Consider the following 15,884-nt stretch of genomic DNA (forward strand, 5'->3'; position numbering starts at 1 on the left):
ATGATATTATTGCGTCGACGTGAAAACGTTCCGGAAACGAGCGTGGCCAGACAGCCGCGAAATAAGCGGAAGGAATGGCGGATATGTCAGAACGAAATTGCGCCTTTCGACGCCGTGTCGCGTAAGTTGGTAATAGACTATAGGAGCGGGGACCAAAGGCTACGTGGATATGCTAATGGCGAAGTTTTCGAAACAGTAATTAAGCCGTATAATAAGGGATCTTCTACAACAATCCCTTCATTTAGCGGTTGAAACCATTCCGAGGAGAGCTTGTTTCCTTCAACGTGTTGGCGCGCAGTGACTGCTTAAGTCAAGGAGTTGAGAAATCCGGTTTTAGAGAAGATTCTCGGTCTTAGATGGGCAGGGGATGAAAATTGAGCATCGGCGTCGCATCTGGAAAAAGCAGAAGGGTGGTTGTGGGAGAATTTAGATATATAAAAGGGGGATTCGCCAGATATAGACGAGATCAGGCTGGCCATCGGTGTTAATCCCGCTGCGGATGCTATAATAGTTTCACTGGTACCCTCCAACCATCTCGCAACCGCATCAGTGTCCGATCATTCCGAGGCAAGTCAAGAAGGCGCGTTTCTGGCACGCCGCTAGTATTCAACGAGTTAAAATATTAATAGACATTTCAACGAGGACGCGATGGAACTTTATCAGGCCGCGTTGGCCATTTTGATTTACGTGGCCACTAATGGACTTTACGTTTTATCCGGTAATTATTTTATATTTCTATTGGCTACTTGTCTTCGCGCTTTATTTCGGAGGGTTTTAGAAAGTGGTAAATTACCGTTAATCTTGGCATAAATTAAATAATTAGAGGATCCGAATTAATGAAATTGGGAGGGGAGCCCACGCGTTTTGACATAATGATACGTTACCCGCTATTTGTATAAATAGCAAAACGACGTTTAGTTGGGGATTTTTTTTAGACGGGGATGACTGACTGGCTTGTGGAAATTAAATGAGGATGAAACTAGTTTTTATCGGGGTTTCACCGCGGCTAGCGTGCTCGAATTTCACATCGGCAGAAGGCTGCCCTGTCAATTTCTATATGGGAGGAAATATATCTGTTCGGGAGTTGGCAATTGATTGATGGTAATTTTATTGCTACTTGACAGATTGTGGGGTGAGTCAAGTTGGCCAGAATGAAACGTTCCTAGCTGGAAGGATCGTCGGAGGACGGAACTCCGATCCAGGAGCTTGGCCATGGCAGGTAAGATGTTTCCATTTCCTTCAGGTTGTTAGAAGTCGGGGATTTCGGGTCATAGTTTATGATAAATCTCTAATGACACTGGAGCTATTTCCTGGATAAGTTATAGATTATTTCTTAGTCGTTTTTGCTCTAACTGTAGTGTGGTCATACATTGAAAGAAATGCGAAGCAAACGAAATATCAGCAAGTAAACTTTATTATTTTGGCCAGTAGATGGCTCTGGTGTCAATTAAAAGCCCGTGTATAGTTATTAGTAATAATAATAATAATAATAATCAGCTAGACTAATACCCAAGGCACCGCCTTAGGCCTACGTCATCAAGCGCCTTTTAAAGCCATGAATTCAGGTCGCCGGGTTAGGGTGGTGGCAAGCCCTTCATGCCACGCGAGCCAACAGCTCCCTACACTAACTATACTCATAGTAAAAACTACGATTCAAATTTATTTTTACAAACCGAATTTAAACGTTGTTTAACTCTCTATTTTTACACGACCCTAGGTGTCGCTACGGTTAACGCACCCCCAAGCGGGTAAAATCGGACATTGGTGTGGCGGGGTTCTCATCGACGACAAACACGTCTTGACTGCATCGCATTGTATCCTAAAGTAAGTACACGGGCACTATAGTATAAGGAGGGACACGTGAGAATGGCTGTGTTAAAATTTGTGATTTGTAACGCGCAGTCCATTATTCTCACTGCCTCAACCAGTGTTTTGGAAAGCCGTGCTCGGCGAACACAACCTCAAATTGACGGAAGCCAACGAGAAAAGCTTCAAGATCTCGCACGTCTTCTATAATCCGTGGTACCGAGGATACGACAACGACATCGCCGTCATGAGGTTGGCCGAACCCGTCAAATTCAACAAGTACATCAGCCCAATCTGTATGCCCGATGAAGACTTGGAGGTTGAAAACCTCTTGTGCACGGCGACGGGCTGGGGGAAGATAGATTTCGGTGGGTACAAATTTTCCCAATGGGGAAATTCGCATTATCACGCGTTGCTAAAATTCCCTATATACATATCACTATAGCCAAGAAAGCGTCTAAGATACTCAAAGAAGTGCAGATAACGGTTCTGGACAACGCCGTTTGCGACGCCGCCTACAAACCCACCTTTGGGATTCCTATCAGGAGATGGCATCTGTGTGCTGGCACACCGGACGGGACGGGAGGGAAAGGCACTTGCCAAGTGAGACCACGTTTTTTTTTTACCTTATTAATATCTACGTTGATACCAGAAGTAAATAAACGATGATGATCTTGGTCCAACATGTTGATAATAGAATCTTTCAAACCTGTTCAAATCATCCTTGATTTATTCAATTATCAAGTCTTATTGCAAATTTTAAATAATTAACCAAAATATTAAATCTGATTTGCTATTTATAAAACTTCCAAACAATCATTTACTTCTGATATCACGATATATAGTTAGTGCACTCGTGACCGAACGAAAACGTTTGAATTCAAACAGATCATTCAATTTAAAGTGACTTCATTTTATTTCAGGGTGATTCTGGTGGTCCATTACAATGTAAAATAGACGGACAGTGGACTGTAGTGGGAATCACTTCTTTTGGATCAGGTGTGTAGACTGTTGGTGGTTTGTTTGTTTGTTTATCCTAATCTCTAATAACGGAGGATATGGTTCATTTTCGTTGTGTAATTTCTATTGGGATACTTAGGTTGCGCCAAGGCCGGATTCCCCGACGTGTACACTAGAGTAAGTCACTACGTAGATTGGATCGAACAACAAAAGGAATATCCTTAGAACCGAACTGTACTCTGGTCAGTTGAAAAACTTCAACCGAAATACAATGAATTTTCCCCCACAACAGTCAAGTGATTATTTTACACTAATAATACGTGTATAGTCTTCATTAATACCATTTTTGTTTTGTTTCTAAATCACGCGCGCTTTAGTCACGTCATATTTTTTCCACCATCGTTGTTACCGCTTCGCTAATTTTTGTTGTAAATCTTTTTTAAATTTTGTTAATAAAGATTTTTTAAATGAATGGCGTATAACCAGTTTTAAGATATCCACGTTACAGATCCAACAGTATAGAGAAGTTTAGTCAAGGTAGGCTAGATGGGTACGTCTTACGTTTTGGAACGTTGGAAGGAAGTGGCGGGTAAGATCGGATGAAAGTAGCGTTTAACCGTTGGTAATGGCCGACCGTGACCTTAGAAAACTCAAGGACACTAGCGCCGCTTTGTGGCGGTATAACAAATTAAACTTTAAAAGTAACCACACCTATCTAATCGGCTTGTAAGAGAAAACGAACGCTTTCTAATAGTTTTTAAAGAGTTTCAAGGCGAGAAAACAGAAGCTTAAGTAACCGAGACTACAAGATTAACTCAGGCATACATGTATACCTAATCGGGCGCGTCTAGTGAGATCTAATGGGTGAAAAATGCAAAGAACGACCCGCGTTTCAGTAGCCAGGGGAAGTGAACCATTTCTGTTTGTGGGCAGTTGGAAGTATCTAAGGATAATTTCAGCTAAAACGTAGATAGAACCATAAATTAATTAACTTCCAAGTCGGCCCCAAACTCAAAAACATTATCACAATACACATGGGTACTCTTGACTGCGTCGAAGCCCTAAGCCCAAATTGAATGCCAGTTGACACTAAAGAAAATGAATAAACAATGGTCATATATAACTTGACCGGAGGAAATCAGGGCCCCTTTAAAATGAATAACACAGAGGCCCAAAAGAGCCGTCATTACGGGGGGTAACTGTTTATGTTAAGAGGAAAACTTGGAAGAGGCTTTAAGCCCTGACATCCCAGGCTGCACGAACCCAGGCTTAACGGTCATTTGTAACAGCTTCCCCCTCTCTGGTCGGGCCTGTATACAGTTAGTTTTCTTAAAGAAAATTCCACAAATTCAAACCCTCCAAAACCCTTTAACGGAAATTTTCAAACCCACAAGGCTAAAAATGAGCACTTTTTACCTCTCCGAGGGGACTTTGTACCCTAGGAGGGGTTATACAACCACCGTGTCTGTCTGTCTGTCTGTCTGTGGGTCTGTCTGTGGGTCTATCGGTCAGGCCTGCGAACGCGTTCGCATTTTCGGGGCAAAGGGTAATCACTGCGTACGCAGTTTCTTAGAATCAGGGAAAAGGTTTTTCCAAAAGCGACCTCTTTTTGTCATTGGGTGTAGTATAATTTTAAAACGGCCGGGATTCGAACTCGAGCCCTCTTGCACGACAGGTGAGCGTTCTACCGCAGAACCTCGGATCCAGTTACGCTTCATTGAAAATTAAAAACTCTTCCGAGGAGAGGTATATTTTGGCTTGCCAACTTGTATGATTATAAATTGAACGATTAGAAACGATTTAAAAACTTCCTAGGGTTTGCAACAACCCCCCCCCTCCCCCGTGTATTTACAGATTACATTAAAACTAATTAATTTAATTTACGGCTTGATAACAAACTTCGGCGATTACATCGGGCGCGTTTCGAACCGAAGCCCTCTAGCACGACAGGCGGGCGTTTTACCACAGAACCACCGAAAGATGCATGATTGCAATGATGTTTAGCGAAACCATTTTGGGGAAAGTCCATCTTCCTTTACGTTTTATGAAATTATTATACGGCTTGATATAAAAATTTGGCGTAGATGGCGTGAGATAGTTTAAAACGTGCAGGGTTTGAAAATTGGTTTTAAAAAGTGATAAATTATTATTTGTTTTCTATAGGTTCTTAAATTGGAATCCTAAGGGTTTTCCATTGACCTATAGGGGTTTCCTTTAAACATTTAAACCCTTTTCAAACCATGCAAGTTGCCAAAACAAACCTTAAGGGTTTATAATTTTTTCCTAAGCCTTTTTTAAACCCAAATCAAACCATAATAAAACCCATGGAAACCCTTTTTCTAACTGTGTATGCCGTAGACAAGTGCGAATTGTAAATTGTTCCTGGTACACTTCAGTGACTGGACATTGAAAACCCGTATCGAGGATGAGTTGCCCTTCTGCCACCAATAAGTACGCCTATGGTAGGTAATTATGATTTTAAATAGTAATAAAAACATGATGAAAGGGAAGACCACTGAATTTACAGCGAAAGCGCCATTGGAATCTCCACAGGCGGATATCCGTAAGCCATAAAGAAAGCGTTAAAGTTAATTCGCCATAAACGAGTCACCGACGGTGGTATTAACCGAGGAGAGAGCGATATTAACGTAAAACGAATCCTGCTATGGAAGCGCCTAAAGCGACCGTGTTTGTAAACACGCCACCGCTGGAGAAAGCGTGAAGGATTCCAATAAGTCATCGCGTCGGATAAAGAGCGATGCTAATATGTTCATTGGCCCCGAAATACAGCGGTCTCAATACCTCGAATATGTCTCCCAGAACCCGATCCGCTCATTTCAATACAGTCCCCTGGAACTAGCTGCCGGAGTAGCCAAAGGGTGGTCCACAGTTCGACGCTCCGGGTACGGGTATATACGCATCTCGGTGCCAGAACCACGTCACTCGGAAGCGTTCGTTCTGAGAAAATTGCATTTGCCAACAGTCGGATTTTAAATTATTAGAAGTTTAAAAACTAGAATGTGGTTATTTATATTCATAAATTAACCTGTTAAAAAAAATACAGTTATTATGAGGAATATTAAAACTCCAATAACCTAACTTTGATATTTTACCAATATTAAATTAGTAGTATAATAACATTATTATTAACTTCAATTCTTTAATTTCCACAGTCACTTTCTTAGGTAAAAATCAGTATCTCATTTTCGCAAAAACCAGAGTTACCGTACATTGACTCTCAGTTTTCGAGATACACGGAGCTTCGTATTAAAAACCCCAAAAATATGTGATTCCCCGCGGTTGGACAGGACACGATGAGGAGAGAGAAAATAGAGGGGGTATTAGAGTTATCGGAAGCCAGATTTCCAGCAGCAGAAAGGGTCGTCGCCTTCTACAAATTCTGGTTAGATGGCGCCACGCCCCTTCGCGACTAAGATACCCTTTTAGCTGACGCTATTCGTTAAACTGTAGGCGGGGAAAAGTCTACGTTGTTGGTCCGCTCTCGCCAGTTCACGGTAAAGATGAGAGAAACACCTTTTCCATTAGACAAGTAGGGGATGGCAAACGATTGGGAAGATATTGAACCCTAATAATCTCTCTCTCTTGGGCTGAGGTAAAATATATTTTTTTCGTATTCAAAGGTGCTCGAGTCTAGCGTTGAAAGGCATTAATTTGCAACTTATCCAGTCAAATAGGATCTAATTTTTTTGATTTTTGTTGCAGTTGGGGGCCATGGGAATCGAAGAGATAAGATGGAAGATTGTCGGGGAAAAGGGTTGACGCGGGCCAACAGGGGTTGCCAGCTCTTAAGGAACTGTCAAAATCGTTTTATACGCCATCCGAAAGCCGGTTTTTTAAAGCGAGAAGCGCCGGATTGACGGAACGTATTACGCGTCGTGTTTCCATAGAACCAGAAGGCATCCACCCATCGGGAACAAAATAAACGGACAGTAGCGAGAGGAGCGCCATACGCAACTAGCTATGGTCAACAGGCGGACACTCGCGGTTTGCTACCTGCTCCTGACCGTCTTACTTTTGGACGTTTCTGATCGCTCGGATGCCGTGACCACCGGTAAGCCAATTCAATTTACCTTCCGACATATCCTATTTTTACCAATAAAGTAATTATAGTAATTACCTTCTAACCACGGATGTACATAGGAATATTAGTGAGTGGTATTTGCATTTAAACCTGTTTTAAAGAGGTTTCGAGGCTGGTTTTCACTTCGGTAAAAATCTATTAGTGTTTTTCAAATTAGAGTAGATTTTTTTCAAATTGAAATATATATTTCAGTATGCTTTTAGTATTGTGCTGTTACAGTTGGAAGTTATGATTCTTTGAAATACGGAATTTTATCCCATTTTATCATAGAATTTCCCGACCCCAAATTCCCATCGGATTGGCCATCAGTTCCAGGGGCTCCTGGTTCCGGATGGCCTTCACCCCCGGGAGGAGGAGGTTTCCAACCGCCTAAAGAACCGGGACAAATTGGGCAAAATCCTACAGCGGCTCCAGTTGTAACCCAACCAACTCAACCCGTGACGCAACCAACTCAACCCCCGACTCAGCCAACCCAACCCCCGACTCAGCCAACCCAACCGTGGACGCAACCAACTCAACCCACGACCAAACCAACCCCAGCGTGGACGCAACCAACTCAACCCGCGACCAAACCAACAACTACAACGACGACGACGACGACGACACCCCGACCAGTCATAATCACGCCCAAGCCAACCAAACCTCCTCAAAGTCCTATCATATCTCCGGGCGTCACTCAATGTGGACAGAGCAGTCATACGTCCAACCATTTCGCGGCGGTAAGGTCCCAACATAATCAAGTTTCTAACGGGTTACATTTGCGGACCTCAGTCTAAACATATGTAATAATTACAGGCATTAAGCGGGCGTATTGTCGGTGGGGTTGACGCCCAAAAAAATGAATGGCCTTGGCAGGTGAGGCTCCGTTCAAAACTTTTATACTTCTGTTTACTCAATCTATTATCCATTAAGGTATCCCTTCTACTAATGCATCCTCGAACCGGAAAACCTCAACATTTCTGCGGAGGCGTCATCATCACCGAAAGACACGTCCTTACAGCCGGACATTGCGTCAAGAAGTAAGTTAACCCTGTTTCCGATATAACAAGATGTATAAATATTTCCGTCATCACAGTCACTTATCCCTGATACCGAACCCATCGATGTGGAAGGTACGAGCTGGAGAACACCACATGAACCAGCCAGACGGAACGGAACAAGAATTGACCATCGAGAGAGTGGTACCGTACCCCGGATACTTCATGTACGACAAAGACATCGCCATTTTGAAACTGGGTACACCCATTAAGTTTGGACAGGGCGCTTCCCCGGCTTGCCTGCCCACTAAAAACATGGACCCGACCGGAATGAAATGTGTGGCTAGTGGATGGGGGAAATTGGATTTTGGTTAGTGGTTGTTATAAGCTTACGATGGTTTCGGGAAAGCGATCAATTATCAATTTAATCTTAACTCTACGTTATAGAAATGATTCCAACGTCACCGATATTAAAGGAGGTCGAATTGGACGTTTTCGACAACTCAATCTGCCACAACGCCTACAATAAGAGGTACTCTATCAACATTCGTGAGTGGCATCTCTGCGCGGGGACACTACAAGGAGGAAAAGGCACATGTCAGGTAAATTAAAAGCGAAACGAGTTCGGTGCAAGGGTGATAATACATTTGGTTCGATTTCAGGGAGATTCCGGCGGACCATTCGTATGCAAAATTGACGGACGCTGGCACGTCATGGGTCTGACGTCATTTGGCGCCGGCTGCGCAAAACCAGGATACCCGGATGTCTACGCCAGAGTGTCCTATTTCACCGACTGGATTAACCAACAAATAGCTCGGCTCTAATCGTCGCTTTCTTATTTTGATGATCAGTTTGCCACTGAACTAGAATGTTTTACGCGCACCTTACGTTCCCACTGACCTCCGCGACAACTTAAATTTAACAGTTTTCGACGCTCACTAATCGTCATTTTTATTTATTGCTCTCATTGAAATCGTTCGCTTTTGTAAACCAGCGCGCTTTTGTATGTTGGGGACAACCTCAAATGCTGTTGGCTGGTGAGCCCGAGGGTAACCCCCTTGTTAACTAATAAATACAATTAGTATTACTACGGCATCTTTACTATCGTAGTTACTTACAATCGCAGTTAGGTTTAGTAAATAAGTTACGTACAGACAATACAGAAGTATACATTAATTTATTTCAAAACGAACAACAACGCGAATTAATTAATTAAGGTTTTTCGGAACACACGCCGTTTTCAATTCTTCGTCAGTCTTCGTCTTCAGTTTAACAATGATCCTACTGCCTCGTATCATTGTAAAATTTCTTTTTCTGCCTCGTATCATTATCAAATTTCATTTTCTGCCTCGTATCATTGTAAAATTTAATTTTCTGCCTCGTATCATTGTCAAATTTCATTTTCTGCCTCGTATCATTGTCAAATTACATTTTCTGCCTCGTATCATTGTCAAATTACATTTCCTGCCTCGTATCATTGTTAAATTTCTTTTTCTGCCTCGTATCATTGTCAAATTTCATTTTCTCTCGTACAATTTTCGCAATAAAATTTATAGATTAAGCAAAACCCTTAAAGATGTTTAAACGGGAACTTCGGAATGGCTCGACAGAACTGCCAAGGTCACTTCACGAAATGTCTGCAATACATTGAGGAAGCATGGATACTCTAGTCTAGAAAGCACTCTATTCCATCGATTGTGACGATTTTATGGTTGGGTCCAATATTTACGCCCCAGCCAACTTAGTCAATATCGCCAACAAAATATATAATTACACGCAAATGATAACCATTAATGGCCGGATTAATAAATTGGTAATTAAGCTAATTGGATCTGGAATTGGTAGGTCTTAATGATATAAAACATAACTATTGATACAAATGGTAATTAAAATACCAAACTAACTAATGACGGTTAAAAACACACTGATAATACACTAATAATAAAACTTACGCACTGACTCTTAAACGAATTAAGTGGGGCTCTTCGCGAATGGTACCAAAACCGATAGTGCGACGCTCTATTGACACTTAGCCTTCTATTTAGCACTATATTGCTCTATTTTTAGGCTCTATTGGCCGTTAGCGTCGCGACTAATTGATGTAATTAGCATGTTTCACTCACAAGAGGTCGCGTCTAAGAACCTCGTCACACCTAGGAGCAACAAACACAAGGAGAACGCAACCCGTCAAAAGTCGTGGGTATTCTTGTGTACATTTTTCATTGGTTAGACGCTATAGCACCTGCTGCCGTCGGAAGGGGGAAATTCGGAAATTGTCTTCCCCCTTTCCGTAAAACGTTCAGCGTAAAGGTTGGTTCAATGAAATTTGTACACAACACTGCGTTAGCGTGTTTAAAGGCTAGCTGCGTTCTCCTTGTGTTTGTTGCACCTAGGTCACACTATGTTTCATTTTATGAAATGAGAGGAACTTGGAATATACTGCGTTTCAAGTTTACTAGTTCCCCGCTACGGAAATGGGGCTGGGTAACTCGCACAATAAAAATACGACGGACCAGCAACCACGATCGAGGTACGGAAGAGGAGGAGCTACTCGATTTTCATCGAGATTTCTCAAACGCAGGTGTGCCCCTTTAAGATAGGTTTTAAAAAGCGCCTAAAACACGAAAAACCGAATGTCTTAACGCTGGGATAAATTATCTCGTTAAGGCGGATGTCTGTTCATCATACGGAAAATTCACTCGGGCTCTTATTTAAAGGGGAACGGCCAAGCTTTTCCAAATATGGCCTTATTTCCGTATCAAAAGATTAACAAGACGTTCAATATACTAACACGTACCTTTTTTGTCTTGAAAAAATAGCTTTTGACCCAAAAAGTTGAAACGAAAAATAACGACAGGTGTTTGGGTTTGAATTTTCGCCGCCATCTTAGGGGCTGCCGCCAGCGCCCCTAACCCCGTATGAGCGATTTGCGAACTATCCTAACTTTTAAAATCGCGCAATTTAGGATTAGGTCTCCTATAACTGGAACGCGCCGCACGTGCAAAACGATTTTTTTGCGTCTTCAGAAGCGCACTTTTACGTTGTTTTTCTGTCTCACCGACTTCTCACCAGGTGTCGCGGCGGATTAACCACTCAATATTTTTGATGCGGTTGTCGCCATAAATTTTAGTTTTCATGGGCTATAGGGCTATCCAACTGGTTAAAGCTTGACCGTTCCCCTTTAAGTACACACGTCGTCTAGTAGGTTGGGTTTTATGCGTACTTGTTCGAAAACTTCTGCAATAGAACCGGGATCGATTCCCGTCCGACACAAATTTGTTCCTTTATTTTCCGCTTATATTAAATTCGTTCTTATGCCTATAAATTTCTTAATAACGTGCGAGGTGGCGGTGGCCTGGTTGTACAACACTAGCCTATGAATCTGAAGACCAGGATTCGACTCTTGGTCGATCCATTGCGATCTTATCTAGAAATTTACAACAAAATTACGATTACATTACATGCGCTTAGATGCATCAAAACCGGGTTCGACAGCCCGAGTGCATTCTTTTCCACCCAAGACTAAGTTTATTTTTCGCTTACATTTAATCGGTTCGTATTCCTGCCATACAAGTGACCCTAGTTTGAATCCCAATCGATGCTATTGGCCTTGGCAATAAGACATATACCTAAAACAATCGGTGGAAGCCTTGCCATTTGAATGTTGAGACGTTAATCGACACCCTCAGCACTCGGTCCGTCCTTAACGTCATAAAAAGAAACTATCAAACACAATACAAACACCCCCGACACAACACAACAGCCCAACACAACCCAAACACACACTAATACACCCAACCCTACACAATACAAAATCCCCAACACAATACAAACACACACCAATACTACTACTTCTCAGGCCGATAAAAATATTTCGCCTAAGTTGTTCTAAACTACTAGAGGATTTCGGAAACGGGGTAGGAAGGGGAAGTAAGTCTGTCACGTATGTTCAACAGCAGCGCCATCTATGTACAGATAGCAAAACTATAAAAAACGTTAAAAGCAAATTTCGTCTGCGGCAGAAATTTTGTGGGAAACATAAGCCTTAGCAAGAATCGTGGCCTTACGCGAACGTTTCTTATGATTAAAACGTAAATTATAAGTTAAAAATATAAAAAGAATTGTCTAATTGGAATTGGAGGATCTGTTTGCTGTTTTATTTTAATGCTATTTAATTTACATTTATCAAAAACATTAACAAACCTTTTCTTTGGAGAATCCATCGCTTCAAACTTGCCGATTCGCGAATTCGTTAGACTGCAAAAAAAATCGTCGAAGTTGGCCGTAAATTCCGACCAATCAGAGAAATCCTCTTTTTCGCAGGTTTACGCGGGGGAAGTACTGATGGGAAGTCTCCTCGTAGGATAATATTTTTATCGGCGTTGGAGCGCTAATAAAAGTTGCCTTATCTACGTCTCTGGTAACTGCGTACATGCGAATATATTTCCTATTAAAACTATTTATTATCCTCTCAAATACCTGTCCCTTCTTGGCCGCAGTAAATTGACACATGGTTATATCCCCTTATATATATGTCAGCTAAGCTGAACTCTTTCCTATATAATGTATACTTAAGCGGTTAATAACTTTTAAACGATACTATCTAATTACTGGAGGGTAACTCAAATGTTATTTGGGCCTCTGCTATTTGAAGCCGCATATACCGGAATAGCTCTCCAATTTGTTATTTTAAGTCTCCAAAATCTCCCCCGGCTTTTTTTTGAGATACACAAATTGGTGTCGACCCAAGGCCTTAGACACCAGCACACAATACCTGATTAATCAGGGTGAGATAAGTGTAACGGGCACGCCAACGGGACAGGGGTGGGGACACCCGTGGCGGAAGTATTCCGACCACCCGTTGGGGGATTGGTAGTCGTCCTCACACGGCCATCCACATGCCTGGGATTACAGGAGTACGCCACAACTCCCGGCATCTCCCCCGGCTCGCCATCGACTCAGTGGGGTAGGAGTCGAAGTTGGCATTGAACAGGTGAGAGTCTGCAAAAAGGCAACCTGTCGAAGTTCGACCTTTAGCCGACCGTCAACTTCAATTACGGTTTTTTTGCGAAAACATGATTTAACTTCTGCGACCCCGTATAGCGTCATCTCTCATCGCAGTGGGGCGATAGTTGGCTCCCGATTGCAAAACGTCATTTAGAGGAAAGAATAAAGAAGATTTAAAACACTTATAAACGAGTCTTAAGACTTAAATATTATCAAGAACGTATATATGTATAAGAACGTTGAACGATCAAATTGGCGCCTGGTGCCATGATGCAATCGGTTTCAGAATAACTCCGCCCTAAAATCCGCGTGCAGTGCGCGCTTGAACTAGAAACGGTTTTAACCTTTAGCGATCCCCTGTAACTCCACCCAAGTTTCTAACATCCAGTGCGAAATCCATCGTCGCTCTAATCTTCAACTATCGGTTGAAATAGTTTAACTTGTCCTACTAAAGGTTACTAAAGAAGAAGCTTATTCTGAATTTAAAAATACTAACAACCAAAAGTCTTTATTCGTTTTAGATTTACCCTGTCTATAGACGCGACTAAATACGAAGTTTAGGACTTTCGAGCAATGTTGAAAACATTTTTTTTATTAAAATTTCTTTTGCACTTCACAATTTTAAAAATGGGGCCCTTCAGAATCTTCGGGCCCTAGGGCAGTGCCCAATGGGAAAGACGGCACTGCCACGTGATTCTCAAATTTCAAAATGGCAATCTAATGCGGTTGATATTGTTACGTAATTTTTTGCGCTTTATATTTTAGTAATTTGTAATTTTGGTTATTAAATTCAATAAAAACTATCAACTGATATTTAGTAAGTTAGGCTCTTTCCATGAGCGCACCCAGAGCGACCTTTCGGTGTCGACGCATCTGAACGGTCATGGAAATTACGCGACGCGATATCGCCGCCTGTTTCCATTGTCGAATCGAACCCCCACTGATGAGTAGATCGCTCCATTTGTAGCGCTACTAACTGGCACTTTGAAGCATTTATCCTAATATCTTCTTTCTAGCCCAATGCGGTGGATTAAGTCAAACCAAACTAATTTGACTTACAAATTTATACGTTCATATAAATGTAAATTTGACGGTGAAATTAGTGAAGCAGTTTGGATATATAATTCAGATTGTACCTGATCATGTGAGAAAAAGGTAACGGATTGATATGTTCAGATAGAAATTAGAAGCGCTAGATTTACCAGTGGTTTTTTAATTCGGAAATTGGCTAAGAGGCACACCGAGTATAGAAGGAATAAGGAGAGAAACACCCAAAATGTAGTGAGAACGATGCGATGACCGTTTCCAAGAAACAAACAGGAGCGATATTTTCTCCCCGGAACACCTCTTTTGTCGTGCCAAGAAGGTCGACCACTTTTGTCGCACTAATCCGTTTCCATGACCGTTCAGATGCCGAGACACCGAAAGGTCGCTCTGGGTGCGCTCATGGAAAGAGCCTCAATCATATTTAATCTATAACAAGTCGGCCCAGGCCGTAATATTAGTTCCACATCAGTGTATTAGAGTGGACAAATATATACACCCTTAGTAGACACAGGTAGGCAAACTAATACAAAAGCTAATGAGGCTACGTGATTTATTATCTTTTTATATATAAATTGCCACCCTAAGTTAAAGAGTGGATGCCGCCCACCATCAGCTGACCCGGGTGGGCAAACTAATAAAAAATCTGTTGGGCCCATGTGATTTCCTATTGTTTGAAATAAAATTCACCATCCTATGTTAAAGAGTGGCCACCGCCCACCCTCATGAAATCAACTTTTTTCCCGGTAACTCTCCCTTTAAGGGGGTTGGTCGGAGGGGGCGGAAATTAACGGCACTGCGTGCGCGTTAAAGAGTTCTATCGAATGAGACCAACTGTTTTTTTTCGGTCACTCTCCCTTTAATAAGAAAGTGCCACACTTATTTATTACTTCTGACCATACACGGTTTCGATAAGAAAGTGCCACACTTATTTATTACTTCTGACCATACACGGTTTCGATAAGAAAGTGCCACACTTATTTTTTACTTCTGACCATACACGGTTTCCTTAAGAAAGTGCCACACTTATTTATTACTTCTGACCATACACGGTTTCGATAAGAAAGTGCCACACTTATTTATTTCTTCTGACCATACACGGTTTCGATAAGAAAGTGCCACACTTATTTATTACTTCTGACCATACACGGTTTCCATAAGAAAGTGCCACACTTATTTATTACTTCTGACCATACACGGTTTCGATAAGAAAGTGACACACTTATTTATTACTTCTGACCATACACGGTTTCGATAAGAAAGTGCCACATTTATTACTTCTGACCAAGCACGGTTTCGATAAGAAAGTGCCACACTTATTATTATTATATAATATTATATGCTCTCTGCTGCAATGTCTAACGGATCTATCTCTCATGCCTTTACGGGCACTACTAGTTAACAATCTACTTGTACCGCTATAGAAAGTGCCACACTTATTTATTACTTCTGACCATACACGGTTTCGATAAGAAAGTGCCACACTTCTTACTTTTGACCAAACACGGTTTCGATAAGAAAGTGCCACACTTATTATCCCCAGTCCGACCCGCAGACCGCACCGTCAGCGGGGCCTCGCGATTCAGGGGCGAGGGAGAAAATTGACGGGCGAAAAAGCCTATGTGATACGAAAAGAGAACGGAATATGGTTGTCCGCAAATCTCCAGTCCGACCCGCAAACCGCACCGTCAGCGGGGCTTCGCGATTCAGGGGCGAAGGAGAAAATTGACGGGCGAAAAAGCCTATGTGATTCGAAAAGAGAACGGAATATGGCTGTCCGCAAATCCTCAGTCCGATCCGCAGACTGCACCGTCAGCGCTCTCCTGCCTTTACGGGCACTACTAGTTCACAATCTACTTGCCCCGCTTTTGAGTAAACGCAAAATTTCGTCCCGCCCCCAATGGAAGAAAAAAACTGTTCAACGGTAAAATTTCAAGCAAATGTAAATTGAAGACGGCGTGGCTAGGTTGGTAGGCCGTGGGGTTGTT

General features: G+C 42.1%; 1 protein-coding gene across 1 annotated transcript; it reads left to right on the top strand.

The window, feature by feature from the left end:
* Positions 1-648: 648 nt before the first annotated feature.
* On the top strand, positions 649-8,669 carry LOC149922210 (transmembrane protease serine 9-like). Its single transcript, XM_090162263.1, has 14 exons — positions 649-718; positions 1,125-1,219; positions 1,718-1,824; positions 1,903-2,174; positions 2,252-2,409; positions 2,730-2,805; positions 2,906-2,989; positions 3,253-3,303; positions 7,139-7,587; positions 7,664-7,723; positions 7,781-7,887; positions 7,944-8,215; positions 8,293-8,447; positions 8,508-8,669. The coding sequence occupies exons 1-14, from the start codon at positions 649-651 to the stop codon at positions 8,667-8,669; spliced, it is 2,118 nt and encodes a 705-aa protein (XP_090018389.1).
* The last annotated feature ends 7,215 nt before the right edge of the window (positions 8,670-15,884 follow it).

This window comes from Leiobunum rupestre, chromosome 11, assembly GCF_980474605.1.
Source record: "Leiobunum rupestre chromosome 11, qqLeiRupe1.1.hap1, whole genome shotgun sequence".
Taxonomy (NCBI): domain Eukaryota; kingdom Metazoa; phylum Arthropoda; class Arachnida; order Opiliones; family Sclerosomatidae; genus Leiobunum; species Leiobunum rupestre.

Excerpts from the sequence above, each read along its gene's own strand:
- LOC149922210 (XM_090162263.1), top strand. The coding sequence starts at position 649 with ATGGAACTTTATCAGGCCGCGTTGGCCATTTTGATTTACGTGGCCACT. Across the intron at positions 2,175-2,251 it reads CTGGGGGAAGATAGATTTCG|CCAAGAAAGCGTCTAAGATA; the intron begins GTGGGTACAAAT and ends ATATCACTATAG. Across the intron at positions 2,990-3,252 it reads ACAACAAAAGGAATATCCTT|TTTTAAGATATCCACGTTAC; the intron begins AGAACCGAACTG and ends GCGTATAACCAG.